Source organism: Equus przewalskii, chromosome X (genome assembly GCF_037783145.1).
Source record: "Equus przewalskii isolate Varuska chromosome X, EquPr2, whole genome shotgun sequence".
Lineage (NCBI taxonomy): Eukaryota > Metazoa > Chordata > Mammalia > Perissodactyla > Equidae > Equus > Equus przewalskii.
The window spans coordinates 99,390,906-99,405,925 of NC_091863.1; the positions used below are offsets into that span (position 1 = coordinate 99,390,906).

Sequence of the window (15,020 nt, forward strand, 5' to 3'; positions counted from 1 at the left end):
AAAGAAATGGTGGACGTAAAGGCCATGGATTCATTCCTTCATTTAAATAAACATTAAATAACTACCAACCATTATGTGCCAGGTGCTTGTGATACAGAGATTAATAAAATGCCTTCCCTACCCTTGAGGAGAGTTCATACCTTCTGGATGATACATCTTTGAAGAAATGCACTGAAAAGTAACCAAAGTTTCACCAAAGACAGACAAGATGGCCAGTATATTAGAGCAAGTGATTGCAACTAACAGCAAAAAAATACGATTAAACTGGCAATGGCTATTGTAGGAATAGGCCAAATTGAGATTCTTAGGGGGAAAAAAAAAGACCAAGGTAATATTGTAAACATGACTGGGAGAGACATCCAGCCTGTACGTTGCAGACAAGAAAACAGAATGATAGCTTCAATCATTATGTTCCTGACAGAATGGACCTTCCGAAACAGAGAAAAACCATGTTTTGAACAAAAGGACATGATCCGGCATCTAGAACTACTTTAGAAACAGGCTATGCTATGGTCTGAATGTGTGTTTCCCCCCAAAATTACAATGTTGAAATTCTAATGTGCCCCGTATGATAGTATTAGGAGGTGGGCCTTTTGCAAGTGATTAGGTCTTGAGAGCAGAGCTCTCATGAATGAGATAAGCACACTTTAAAGAGAGAGCTCCCAGGCCAGCCCAGTGGCATAATGACTGAGTTCGTGCATTCTGCTTCTGCTGCCCAGGGTTCACAGGTTTGGATCCCAGGCGTGGATCTACACACCACTCATCAAGTCATGCTGTGGTAGTGTCCCACATACAAAATAGAGGAGGACTGGCACAGACGTTAGCTCAGCGACAATCTTCCTCACAAAAAAAACAAACAAAAAAAGGTAAAAGGCAGATAAACTACATTAAAAAAAGAGAGAGAGAGTTCCCTTGCCCCTTCCACCATGTGAGGATACAGCAAGAAGTCAGCAGTCTGCAACCCAGAAGGCCTTCACCAGAACCCAACCATGTTGGCACCCTGATCTTGGACTTCCAGCCTCCAGAACTGTAAGAAATATATTTCTGTTTTTATAAGCCACCCAATCTGTCGTATTTTGCTATGGCAGCCCAAATAGACTAAAATAGGCTAATAAAAACCTATGCTAAACTACTCCTAAGAAATAGTATTTGCAAAAAAAAAACTGCACGTCTCAACCAGAGAACCAAGATGCAGAGAAATGCACCTAACAAAATATAAGTAGAATATTTTTAAAAATCCATGCTGGAGAACACTGTCTTCTTTTTCATAGTAGAGAAAAACAACTTCTCCACAACTAGTTTATAGTATAAAACTTCAATAAAGCAAAAACTTAGGTAAAGGAGGCAGTCAACTGGCTTCCCTTTCAAATGGATAGGAGGGAGCTGATACAATGATAAGATGCTTCTAGGCTGAATGGCCCTTACATCCAGACTAGTCCAAAGATCAAATACTAACTATACTCAAGATATTGTACTTAAAGGGGTTAAATGTCCCATAATCTACCTAAGAATAAAATCATTTGGCTTGGAGTTTTATTTTGTTTTTAATGTTTCTCTGGTCACCTGACAAGCAACCAAGGGGATTTGCGAGACTGAAGGGGCAGAGACTCTCACCCTACCCTTCCCAATCCCCAGTCAAATCTACAACCTTGGACAGCAGGTGACAAATGAAGGTTCTGAGGTTTGGCGAAGAGGGCTCTGCTTTGGGGTGAGAAGCAAAGGGTTAGAGCCTAGGCCAAAATGATTCTGGACCACTAAAGCCAAAACCTGGAAGAACCATTTTCACTCTCCAAAACTAAACTCAAGTAACTTAGCTCCATGACTAATTTTTAGCCAGAACTTTGATTTAGAGCAATGATCAGCACACTACGGCCTATGGGTCAAATCTACTCACTTTTTGTAAATAAAGTTGTACTGGAACACAAACATACTCATTTATTTACATATTGTCTACGGCTGCTTCCACCACTACAATGGCAGAGCCCAATAGTTTCTACAAAAACCATATGGCCCACAAAGCAAAAAAATATTCACTTCTAATTCTTTACAGAAAGTTTGCTGACCACTAATTTAGACAGAAGAAAAGGAAAGAAAACCTAGCTATTACTTTTGTTGAAGGGCATTCAGTAGAGCAGAGTGCTTATAGTTTAGTTCAGCAATTAAAGGAGTCCATCTCTGACATCCTTTCCTCTAATTTCTAAAAGATGCTTTTTGCCATCTTGAAGCAGGGATCATTTTTGTGGGGTCTATGACTTGGCAACTCAAGAGGCTACTAATCACTATCCATTGCTATTTAGTAAGTGTTTCAAATTTAGTGTCAGTCTCGAGATCACAACCACCATGCAGACTCATAATGGTTCTGCTTAAAAAGCCCAGGCTATCTGACAGGATATAAACAGTGTCTTTTATATTTAGGATATAAACATTTTGATGTGCCAGAATCTTTTAGGGAGCAAGTAACTATCTTTTAATTAAAGGATAATAAATAGGATTTCTCCTGATCAGACCAAGTACCCTGAAACGTAAGTGCATCTCAAATGCATACCTCCCAAACTAGATGTAAGTTCTGCCAATGGCTAGTGAAGGAGATCAGACCTGAGATAGCTTTGTATGAGGTATTATCTGTCGAGACTGCTCCTAAAGAGAAAACAATGCAAATAAATACGGGGAAACTCATCCAAACATACCATGAAAAACAGGATGCTGTGTCAGTGAACTTCTCTGGCCAGATGAGACAAGGCCTGCATGGAGTCTGCACTGAGAGGGAAATCCAATAAATTCTAACACTGAAAAAGTACTCACTGGAATTGAAATCTTAATCTCAATTTTCATGCCAATGAAAAACTCCTTTCTCAGACAATGGGGGAAAGAAGGGTGTCAGCTGGCCACAGAGAAACAAACACTGAACCAGGGAGATGAACTTTCTAAAATCCTCCATGTCAGGGAAAAGAGGCTAAGAATCATTATAAACTTTACAAGAATGGAGGAAAGATTCATTCATTTTTCAACAACTATTTATTCAGCACCTATGTACCAGGCACGGAGGTCAGAGGTACTAAAGAAAACTAGACAAAACCCCTTGTCCTTATGGAGCTTACGTTCAAGTGGGGCTGGGGAACAAAATACATTGTGTATTATATGGTGATAAGCGCTCAGAGGGAAAATAGTGACTACTAGGGAGTGTCGAGGCAGGTGGCCACGGAAGGCTACACTGATGAGGTGACATTGAGTTCTTCTGGCCTAGTATGCTTCACAGCACACTTGATGGACCAGAATAAGGTTTAACCCACAAAATCAAATTGTTTATACTCGTGGAATATGCATGTGTGTCATGAGTTTGCCACACTGTTCTTCGGAGATAGTAAAATAACCTGTCCTCTATGAGGGAAAAGTTCAAGAAAAGAAAGTAGTGTACATTTTCCCAATTGGGTAAAAGTACACCTTCAAGAAAATCCCTCTCACAAGGACAAAAAAATAGAAGAAATGAGGACAGACAAGATATGTCAACAAATAGGCAGATAAACTGAAAACAAAAACAAGTGAGGCACTTACACCGCACAGAATTTTTATGTGGGGAATACTATCTAAAGAAAGTGCATAGCAGGATACAAAGGAAGACAAACCTATGGCAAAGCAGTACGGACAAGCATCTGAAGCTACATTAAAATGCTGCAGGAAAAATATGGAGCCTACCTACCCTGGAAAGAATAGAAAGGAAACCCTACAGGAGGATTTTTAAAAATGGGTCACTGTCCCACAACTAGAAGGACCTGCAACTAAGATATACAACTGTGTACAAGGGGGGATTGGGGAGATAAAGTAGAAAAAAAATGGGTCACTGCCACGCAGGTAAGCAAGAGCCCTGCAGCCCTCGGGGGTCTGCCAGTCTTGGTGTTAAATTGACAATGGGAGGAAGTAGCCAAGAGAGTAAATCAGCTGCCAGAACTAGACTGACTTCAAAGGAAAGGGTAAATTGAGCTCCTTACTTTCTATACCTCTTGGTCACCAAAAGTCTAAGCCAAAAACAAAGATGATCATAGTAAATCAAGTTTTTTCTGGGTCACCACATATAGCACTAAAGGAAGGGGATAAGGATTGGGACACTTCCTCTCTCTTAGTCATACATAAATTTCAAAAACAGAGAAAGAACTAACAAGTTGAACATAAGCATCTCCTAAAATATAACCAGTGAAGCAGGGATATGACCTCTCCAACAGGTCTCAAAACCTAAGACATCCAGGTGTTGCAAAACCTTCCCTAAGATAGCACAACACCTAACAAATAATAGCAAAAGTTCTTTCCTTCTTGAAAAATCCTGATTACCCTATTTTTCTACCATTCATTCCTCCTTCTATAGAAGCCACCTATTTCCTCCAAATGTTCAATGCAAATAAAAAGAAAAATGCTGAAGAAACTCTATTTAAAAGGTAGGTAGAATAACACTTTTCTATCTGCTACACTTTTACAACATCTGCTGCACTTACTTTAACGGACTGCTGTAAACATAAAATAAGGTGTGGATCAAAGTCCCTGTAAAGGGATTTTTAAATCAAGTTCAAAACAACTAAATATCGCCACGTTTCAAGAGTTCACTGAAGATTTTATTAAACTTTCACATTTGCTTATTTTCTTTATTGAGAAATACTTAAAAATTAAAGATAGAAATACTAGAGAGAGCAAAAACTAATACAAACAAACAAGTAATAGGGACAAAAAGATTTCTAATATCATCCCAAATGTTATTACTACTGATAAAATCTTAAAAATATAAGCTGGACAATTCTCTCATTTCTTAATTGAAAAAAAAAACCTGGAGGGAATGCACTCATTTTGTCTTTATGGATACTCTCCAACAGTCAAAAAACTTATCTTAATAACATATACTATATATAGATATATGTCTTACCTATTAAAGATTTGATATTTTCTAAGATTAAATCACTTGTAATATTTCCAGATAAATCTTGCCCCAATTCAGCAATCAGCTTGGCATAACCTTCATTCTCTTCTCTTAACAAATTGAATTTTTGCTGCTTATAACTGAAATTAGATAATCATAGGGGGATAAAATTAATTTCAATTAACAACCTTGCATAAGAGTAATGTGTTTTTCTCATTGAATTTTCCCACCTCTCTTATATACAACAATCATAAGAATAGTTGTTGAAAGTTTACCTCTTTGTGCATCTTTTAGGAGAGAAAATAACAGTGGTTCATAAAAGACACCCCAATGTTAATTAAACAGGGAAAACCAGTAACAAAAGGAAAACAAACTGCTAATCCCAAGGAACAATAACATACCACTGTTCCCATCACGAGGAATATACCCTCGAGGATAGCCATAGTTGTAAAATATTTTATTAGTAATAATAAAAGCAGTGAATATTATTTTAACTTCTAATATGGAAAAAAATTAACATTGGTTTCACACAGGTAAAGTTCACTGCTGAGTCAATAATCACACGCTACTTTTAAAAGGAAAAAACAGAAGACATGCTAAGAGCGAGAAACAAAATCTTCAAACTTCCTTTAGAAACTTCTAGTATTCAAAATAATACTAAACAACATACTCAGGTACATGATCTACAACAGAAACATACATGTACTTACAAGAGTTTTGTCTTGATTTTAACTGACTTTTGATTGAATTGCTGTGATTGTTTGATAAGTCCTAATGATTCCAATGTTTCTGGATCCAGGCGTTCCTTTAGAACTGTGTCTGAAACTAAATACTGTATTAAAAAATATTAAAAGCCATTTATTTTAGCATTCCAACTATGCATCCACAATCTGAAATATATTCAAAATAATTTTCCCAAGTAAGAACATTAAAATCACATTTTATATAAATACACACACACACAATTTATAATCTATAAAAAGGCTTGGAACTTCAATTTAACAAAAGTGGTGATTCTCCAAATATTGAAAAATATAACATATAGCTATTTAAAAAAACTTACTAAAAAATTATATGCATGCTGTCCCCAGCCTAAAAACGACAAGAACTACTAATGAAATCCTGATTAAAATTGAGTCTATCAACTGAATCTTCTTTAAGATAATACAGCACTTCAGCCTTCTTTGGTTTCTACTGTTTAAGTCAAATTCTAGTACAGCAAAGACAAGGACATTCTTCCAGGTCTGAGTAATGGCTTTTCTCCTTGGTTCTAAATTTATGAACATAAAATGGTTTACTAGACAATGATTATGACAAGTTCCAGAATTTATTATTTTTAAACTACCTCCATTCTTTTTCTCCTTGCCTAATAAAGAGTTTATGAGAAACTGTTCAAAGTTGTCCACATCATTTCTACTCACTTGATAGATGCTTACCTTCTTTCCTTAGTTAGGAACTTACTAGGTCAGGAATATCACCTAAGGTTTTATATGTATAGATAGGTTAAGTGATATGGTAGCATGCCTATTTCATAGAAATAATTAGCGTGTCTAATTTTATAAAGCATTCTGTTTCAAAACCCAAATCTCAACTTACAATGAATAGTCAACTGATATCAATATCTTCCTCCATTAACACAATAAACGGTGATTACAACTGTTCAACGTAAAATTTGGAAAAGGAAAGCGTTTTTTAAAACTTACCAAACATGCTAATACCAATTGTGTAAAATAGTCTCTCTTGCTTTTTTCTTCTAAACAATTTGTCTCAATATCTGTAATGACGAAAGAAAAAAAGGTGAAAGTTTGAGTGATTTTTCTAGACTATCTAATAAGATACTTAATTTCTTTAAAACTAGCTAATTTTAAAATGCCTCATTCTGAATCTGGAAAAAAATTTAGAACTATGGGGTAAGCATGACCTGTCCTTCATATGCATATGAATGCTTAGAATTAATTTCTCCTAGTACTGGAGACTGACCCTGTGACCAACGGGATGTCCATAAAATGGTAAGTTGATTACACAGGAGCTATGTACTATGGCACTGGAAGGAACAAAGCTTCAAAAAAGTACTGTTTTCACAAATGGAAATATTCAAGCAAAGTTTAAACGACTACACGACAGAGATGCTAAAGAGGAGATTCCTTCCTTAGGCAGAAAGTCGAACTGGGAAACAACAAAGATCTCTTCTAACACTAAAGATCTTATTACTTGTGAAGATCAAACCCTTGACCTTGACCACCACGGTACCAGAGCCACCAACTCTATGAAAAGACAGTATTAAAAGATTTTTTTTTTTTTGAGGAAGATTAGCTCTGAGCTAACATCTGCTGCCAATCCTCCTCTTTTTGCTGAGGAAGACTGGCCCTGAGCTAACATCCATGCCCATCTTCCTCTGTTTTATATGTGGGATGCCTGCCACAGCATGGCTTGCCAAGCAGTGCATAGGTCTGCACCCGGGATCCAAACCAGCAAATCCCGGGCCACCGAAGCAGAATGTGCAAACTTAACGGCTGCGCCACCGGGCCAGCCCCTTAAAAGGTATTTTTAACATCCTATTTTGAATTCTAGTTAGCAAATAAAATTTATTCAAGATTTTCATTTTCTTCCTACTGAAATATTTTAAAAAACTGAGGCCTCCTAGAGTTTCAGTAAATTATTCAGAAAATTTGTCAAACAATTTTTATGATCTGAAGTATGGAGGAAATAAAACAATAAGCTCTAAATGCCAAGCATCAAAAATTTCACCCAGGATTGGCAGAAATACAAGGTTGATCTCAGGATTATTGCTTGAATTGACTGCATACTATTATCCTATTTTTAAAGTCAACTCATAATTTAGAATGTGCTATAAAAAGAGGCATCAATTTTAGTGATGTAGTAAAAACTGTCCTCACAGGGTTCTAGGGTTCTCCCCAAACAGACGTCCTACCACTGCTTTGCTTCAGTTTCCTTTCTATTGCCACGACTGAGAATCAAAAGAGAAGGGGACTTATCTTCAAACATCTCCACAGTTTCCTGGCCCTTCGCCACTTTCCCTTTTTGGACAGTGCCATTTCCCAATATCTTGGCCACTACAGCTAAGCACACAGTCAGTTCAAGTGTATTAAAGGAATTCCAGGGTATAATTTATGCAATGTAAATTACAGTAATATCTCAATCTCTCAGTAAAACTTTTAATCTGTGTATATCTCATCAATCCCTTCCAAGGACTCCTAGTTGTCTCCGCCTTATCTGGTCTTCTGTTCCCTCCTCAGCCTAGGACTTCAAGGATACTGATCTTGAGGGGTCGGGACTAAACTGGGCCCATTCTTATAACCAATATCTATCTACTCTCCAAGGCTCTAAAGTCCCTAAGTTCTACCCTCAAGGTCCCTAAGATCAAAGCAGCTGGGTAACAGGTTCATCCTCTTCAAGTCAAGTCTGCTCTCCTCTTAGCCATCTAACCTGATTAAGATATCATTCTCTGGGTTCTGATCATGTTAGAAAATGCTTAATAGGACCTCAGTAAATTTCTTAGCTGAACTATCTCAACAATCAATACAGGACTCTATTATCCCAATGATGCTTTCCCTGTTTTCTTTATTCTTTTCGTCCTAACTCACGAAACCATTCTAATAAATTCATTCACTATCCCTGACTCCTCAACCCTGAATCAGTACCTAATAAGTTCTCTTTAATTTCCCCTATGATTTTACTAAAAAGCCCCCAGCCATTTCCAACTCTAGGCCCCAGTATCACCAACCACCCATCCCAGCTCAGAGGTCCTACATCAGACTCCCCCTTTCAAGTTAATATAGCTCTCAGGCCCCCTCACTCTTAGAAAAGAAAATTATAGTTGTTTAAAGAAAACTGCTATCTTAACCAGGAAAGTATAGCATTGATTTGTCTTATAATTGCTAAAATATTAGAAAGACAACATGATGTAGTAAAAAGATCATGGGCTCTGGAACCATAAAGACCCAGGTTCAAACCCTGCCTTACTGGCTTGTGTGGCCTTGAAAAATCACTTCCCTGAGCTTCAATTTTCTGATCCGTACACCTACCTTACAGAAGTCGCTGTGAGGATTAAAATGAAATTAAATGCTTAATACAATGCCCAGAACATAGAAGATGCTCAAGCAATGGCACCTACATAATTATTACTATTATCATCATTATCATCATCATTATTAGAGATAGCTCACGTTCTTACTCCTATTTCCCTATCTTGGTCTGGGGTCACCCTTAGATCATTTTTTCTTTCTGCCAAGGGTAGGGGTGGGTGAATAAAGGGGGAGGTGAGGGAAATTTTCTTTCCAAGTTTGCCGTCCTAATCTTGCTTGTAAAAATGAACTGGATAGGCTAAAAAAATTTCCCGAGAGTAATCAAACATCATCTTCATGAATCGATGCTGCTAGTAAAGAGCAATGACTTGTAACAATAATTCATATTACTAAATAACTATGAAGAGAAAATACATCCTAAATAAATAAGCCAATAAAGAAATTACTAGAACTTACTAGCAAGCTGAAAATTTGATGATTACCCAAAGTAAAACATAAAATAGACTCCTGACGCTATCAAGGAACAGCTTTCACAAAAGTGTTACCTACAAATCACCCTCTTTCAGTCTTACAAACTTAAAGTAAAAACAATTTTTTTAATTGAAACTTGTTTCATGTTGTATTTATTTGTAACATATCATCTTTAGTGCCTACTTTAAAAATTAAGCTTAATACGTTTTTTGTTGTTGTTGGTATAAATCAATCAATCCAACAGATAGCATGAACGTCTACTTATTCATCCAAACCAGGACAGTTTTAAGATTGAAAGAAGGCACTATTAACAATTATGCCAGGGAAAAGAAAACAAAACTGGGACATATGGTCACTCCATCGATGGTCTGGCTCTTTTCATTTATCACTCACAGTTCACATACATTTTGGCCTGTTCCCAGCATTACTGCTGTTAAGAAATCTTAAATGCCCTAAAGGATCAAGCACCAGGCATTTAGACTTGTTGAGATCAAATTCCAGACTCTCCATAAGACATTTAAGTACCTATCTAATTCTAGGAATTAAGATTAATGAGCTAACATAATTCATTCCAGCTTGACTAACTCTCAGAGGGATAAGTTTTATTTTACAGTGAGTATTATAAGGTCTGGTAATGTCTTCTATTAGATCAAAGTTATATAAAGCATAAGACTGATGAGAAAAACTGTGTTCAAAGTTATTTTAATTCAGATCTAAAATTAGAGAAATAAACGTACAATATACATTATTTTTAAATCCATGCGTCCCATGGAGGGACACTACCTTTTGTTCTAAGACAAAGATATAGTCCTTTATCTTGCATGAATTCTTACTTATTCTGGACAAATAGAGAAGTTATTTCCAAAGCTGGTTTCTCATCCTCAAAACAAAAGTACTTTTCATTACTTTGACTCTTCTTGCTCTTTCTAAATTTAAGAAGAATCAAAATAGTACAGTGGCAAATTAGATATCTGTTGAGTGTCATGTTGGAGATTCTGACATTCATTGATAACGTGCACTGAATAAGAGTAATTAATTATGTGGTTACTAAAATCTGACTAACTCAGACTAACTTGAAAAAACTTGGGTTTTTTACTTGAAATGACTTAATTTAGCTCAATTTTATATAAAGATATATTTTGAAAAACTCAAACTATTTGAATTATAAACTATCTAAAGTTAGTTTATAAACAGTGATTATACTCACATTTGACTTACAATTCTATATTTTCCATAAAGCAAAAAAACATATATTCTAGATTTGTAGAAACATTAGTAGTACATTTGTAAAATACTTAGTTTGAAAGGCAACATTTTATTTAACATAGTGTATTAATTTACCAAATGGCACTTTTTACAGGTGAAATAAAGGCCTAATACCTACCTAATATGCAGAATACGTCAGCAAGAATGGAGGGCATATCCTCACGAAATTCCTAGTTTTAAAAATATAATTATTCATAGTAAATACTAGAAAAGCACACCAGCAAGTATTATGGTTTCAGAATTAACACTCTTCAGTAAAACTTAAAAACTAACAAAACCCCAACACCATTATGTTAACAAATAATAAAATCCTTCAAGTTTCATAATATAGAGAAAATAAAAAGAGGGAGAGAATGGTTAGGAAAAAAAAAAATGTCTATATGTCTACCATGAAATAACTTGATAAAAAACAGAAACCTAAACAAAAACCTCAGGAAATATTAAAGAGCACAAATGAGTAACATTTTTCCAATGAAATTTCATGTTAGAAACCACTGGAATTTGGAATACCTCACACCTACCTAAAGCAAGACTGTTAAAAAGGTACATTTTTCATCCCAAACTTTAAATGTTGTGCTCATGCCTGAGTCAACACTGATCTATGCAAAAATCATAGTGGTGTCAGAAAAACAGAAATCTAAAAACATACAAAAACAATTACAAGCTGTTGTTCCATAACTCAAGATTCTCTGAAGATGAAAATAATTACCAAAAATCAATCAATATTTTCTTTATGCACTGATGTTTGCAGCCTTTGGAGAAAGTGACCCAAAATTCTCCCCTCATTTCTGGAAGAAAAGTTCAGCATTTATTCTAGGTTTGTCTCCTGACTTCCCACTCCCCATGCCCAATTTCAGAGCCGTTTTCCATTAGTAAGGATCATAGTTCAATTATTGCAATTAGTTTGCTGGCACTACAGCAACCTTAGAATTAGCCTATTTTCAGAGACTAAAGGAAAGAAATAGAATTCTAAAGAAAAAACTGGCAGCTGTAACAGACACGCAAGATATGCTTCTGTGGCTAAGATATAGGACAGTGTGATATGGGACTATGAGAAAGCCAGGATAAAGACAATCAAGTTGCAGAAGTATATACATCACTAAGGACTTCAAAGGAAAGGGGAAGCTAAGTAAGAACCAAATATACATTAACTTTGTTTCGACTACTCATTTTCAATAAATGAGAAAAGCATTAGAATCAAATTCCATAAACACACTAAACCCTATACCAATGCCCAATATAAAAAATGAAATAACCTTAATTGGTGACTAGACTTTGGTCTCTAGTTTCTTAAGGGCTATGAACTTTGGCTATGCTTTCCTGAATGCAAGTACTCAGGCTATCTGATCAGAAATAATAAGGCAAGACAAGAGTTTTCAAACATGGAATACTAGTTGTTGAAGAAACAGAGTACTCCAACATGAACTAATGCTGCTCTTATCAGATAGAGACAGTTTAGGAATAAAAGAGAAACTCATATTGAAACCCTACTGCTCAAATACATCTCAGTATGATGGGGGGGAAAAATCACAACAGCTAAACACAGAAGTTGTTTAAGACCATCCTCAGGAAAGCATAAAAATCATACAAAGGAGATTACCTACCCTAACAAAAAAAGGCTACAAGAAGCTTAAAGCAGCACAGGGGAAATTCATACTGATATCAAGAAGCTCCAGGTCCCATCTCAATAATACTTATTAAGAAAGCTGGTCTCAACTGGGCAGATATTTTTATTTATACAAGTTTAAAATCCAGCCTAATAATAAAGAATAATACACCACTCGTAGAAACTAAAACTTAACTACCAGTTTACAATAAACACCCTTACAATGTGAGAGCTCATCCTTCAATTCAAATACCAAACAACCATGAGAAAAGTATCTGGCCTGAATCTAATTTAAATTCTGTTATAAAAGAGGAAAACAGAATAACCACTTAAAGGTTAGGAAAAAATCTAGTTACTATTTTCTAAAACAAACAGCAAACACATGAAAATTGGCATCAAGTGAACTTTACAGCTATGTAACCCCAATTTAAAATAATCTAATCCTCAATTTTAAAAATATATTTAATTTCTAAACATAACCACAAACAAAAAAAAGTACCTTGGTGTGTTATATTGGGAGAAAAATATTCTAGCCAAATTATTTTTCATAGAGCATTTTTAATTAAGTATACCTTGATTTCATTACAATGCAGGCTTTTGTGTTTTGCCCTCTCAGGTTACCTAACATTTTCTGCTTTACTCATAACCAGACAAAAAAATTAAAATATCTTTATTTCTGTCTAGCAACAATGGCTTACCAATATTACCTTAAAACATTCACTACTATAATTTTGAATAAGATGAAATGCAAGTTATATACTTCAGGGATCTTTGTATCAAAGGCAAAAAAATGTTAACCATTATTAAATTTAAAAACATATATACATACTTACACTAATGTCATTAAGAACATTAGATGCCTGTTCATGCTTTAGATTTCCTTTAATGACATGGTATGACAATTCATACAGAGCTTGCTGGAAATCTGTTGAACATAAAAGAAAGAGTGTAAGGACACAGTCTCTTGAACATGAAAGACAGACCCTCCGGGTAAAGATCCATATATGTCCTACTTCTCAGAATTATTATAAACATCAATAAGGATAAGAGAAATATACTTCTACCGCTTTTCTCTAACAGATTTTTTCCTTTTATTTTCACAAAAACAGAATACTAAAAGAGTAGAAAAAAGTTAACTTTGACTCCACTACTACAAGATTACTGCTTGGGCATTTCCTTCCACTCTTTTTCTATAAGTCTACATATTTTACATATTTCTATTCACAGTTCACATCATTTGGTATTCTGATTCCCCCACGAACACTTTTGAAAGCATTTTCTCATGTTGCCAAAGTCTCCAAAATTATTTTCAATGACTGCATAGAACTCCAGCAAGTGGATATAAGCTAAATAAACCATTCCTCTCACCAGCAGATTTCACAGCTTTCTAAATATATTCAGATTATAGTCAATTCAATCTCGGGGCTACACTGACAACAGGTAAGGAATAGCAGTAAATATAAAATCAAGTCTTATCCATATCCTACTGTCAGAGAAATTTCTCCCCAAATCTAAATCTCTCTTTTACCTTTATTTCCATCAGAATTCAAACTAAAATAATTACATAGGTACACACATACATAAAACGGCAGTTCTATGAGAACTGTCAACCACAAGTTGTCTCATTCACTATTAATTAGGATAGTCCCCTTTCCTGGAGAAGAAATATTTTGGGGCAGGAAGGAGTTAATGGTCAGGTGAACACCTCCCTCCAGTCATCCTTTTCTTTTGTCCCATACCCTAAACCTTTACCTCCTCCTTCTCATTAAAAGTAGAAAAACAGGTAGCTCTACTTGAAGTCAGCAATCCCAAAAGTCCTATGTACCCCAATGTTCATTGCAGCATTATCTACAATAGCAAAGACATGGAAGCAACCTAAGTGCCCATGAACAGACGAATGGATAAAGAAGATGTGGTACATATATACAATGGAATACTACTCAGTTGCAAAACAGAACAAAATCATTCCATTTGCAATAACATGGATGGACCTTGAGGGAATTATGTTAAGTGAAATAAGCCAGCTAGAGAAGGATAATCTGTGTATGACTCCACTCATATGAGGAATTTAAAAATGTGGACTAAGAACAGTTTAGTGGATACCAGGGGAAAGGTGGGGTGGGGGGTGGGCACAAAGGGTGAAGTGGTGCACCTACAACACGAATGACAAACATTAATGTACAACTGAAATTTCACAAGATTGTAACCTATCATTAACTCAATAAAAAAAATAAAATAAAATAAAAGGGAAAAAAAAGAAAAACAGGTAGCTCTAAAAACATTAATGTAAAATAAAGTCAACTTATAATTCCCTTTTGAGGGGAATCAAAAATCTTTTAGAGCAAAATAGCAAGCAAAAAATCAAATATTTAAAAATCTTCCCCCTTGGTTTGACTACTAGTCACCAAAAAGGAGCATAAAAAAATCAATTCCCCCTTAAACAATGAAAATAGTATTTTACAATGAAACAAATTTGTCCATTGAATTATTTGCTAAAGAAATATAGTCAGATTACCCCAATTCCTTATGAAGAACTGACTAAATATATTCTACCTTTTTCACAAATATGCCTTCATTATGCTTATAATAAACTATATAAAAGCTAAAATGCAAAGAAAAAATATCTATTTGTTAGTAGGGTAGGAATATGAGGTCAATTTCATGCTTTCAATTTCCATTAATAAAATGCTTTTACGACAAATAATACTCATTTAAAGTTATCCAGATAACT

The 15,020-nt window shown here is 35.3% G+C and overlaps 1 protein-coding gene across 21 annotated transcripts in view; it reads right to left on the reverse strand.

Moving 5' to 3' along the window:
* The window catches only part of THOC2 (THO complex subunit 2), a 103,964-nt gene that overhangs the window by 71,444 nt on the left and 17,500 nt on the right, over window positions 1-15,020 (reverse strand). For all 21 annotated transcript variants that reach the window (XR_011536232.1, XR_011536234.1, XR_011536231.1 and 18 more), the window contains 5 exons: window positions 13,123-13,214; window positions 10,802-10,853; window positions 6,604-6,674; window positions 5,611-5,732; window positions 4,907-5,040 (listed from right to left, as the gene is read on the reverse strand). Coding sequence is in view for 17 of the 21 variants with exons in the window: in XM_070606108.1 (XP_070462209.1) it covers window positions 4,907-5,040; window positions 5,611-5,732; window positions 6,604-6,674; window positions 10,802-10,853; window positions 13,123-13,214 (471 nt within the window). In the remaining 4 variants the exon portion in view is untranslated. The remainder of the gene's footprint in view (window positions 1-4,906; window positions 5,041-5,610; window positions 5,733-6,603; window positions 6,675-10,801; window positions 10,854-13,122; window positions 13,215-15,020) is intronic.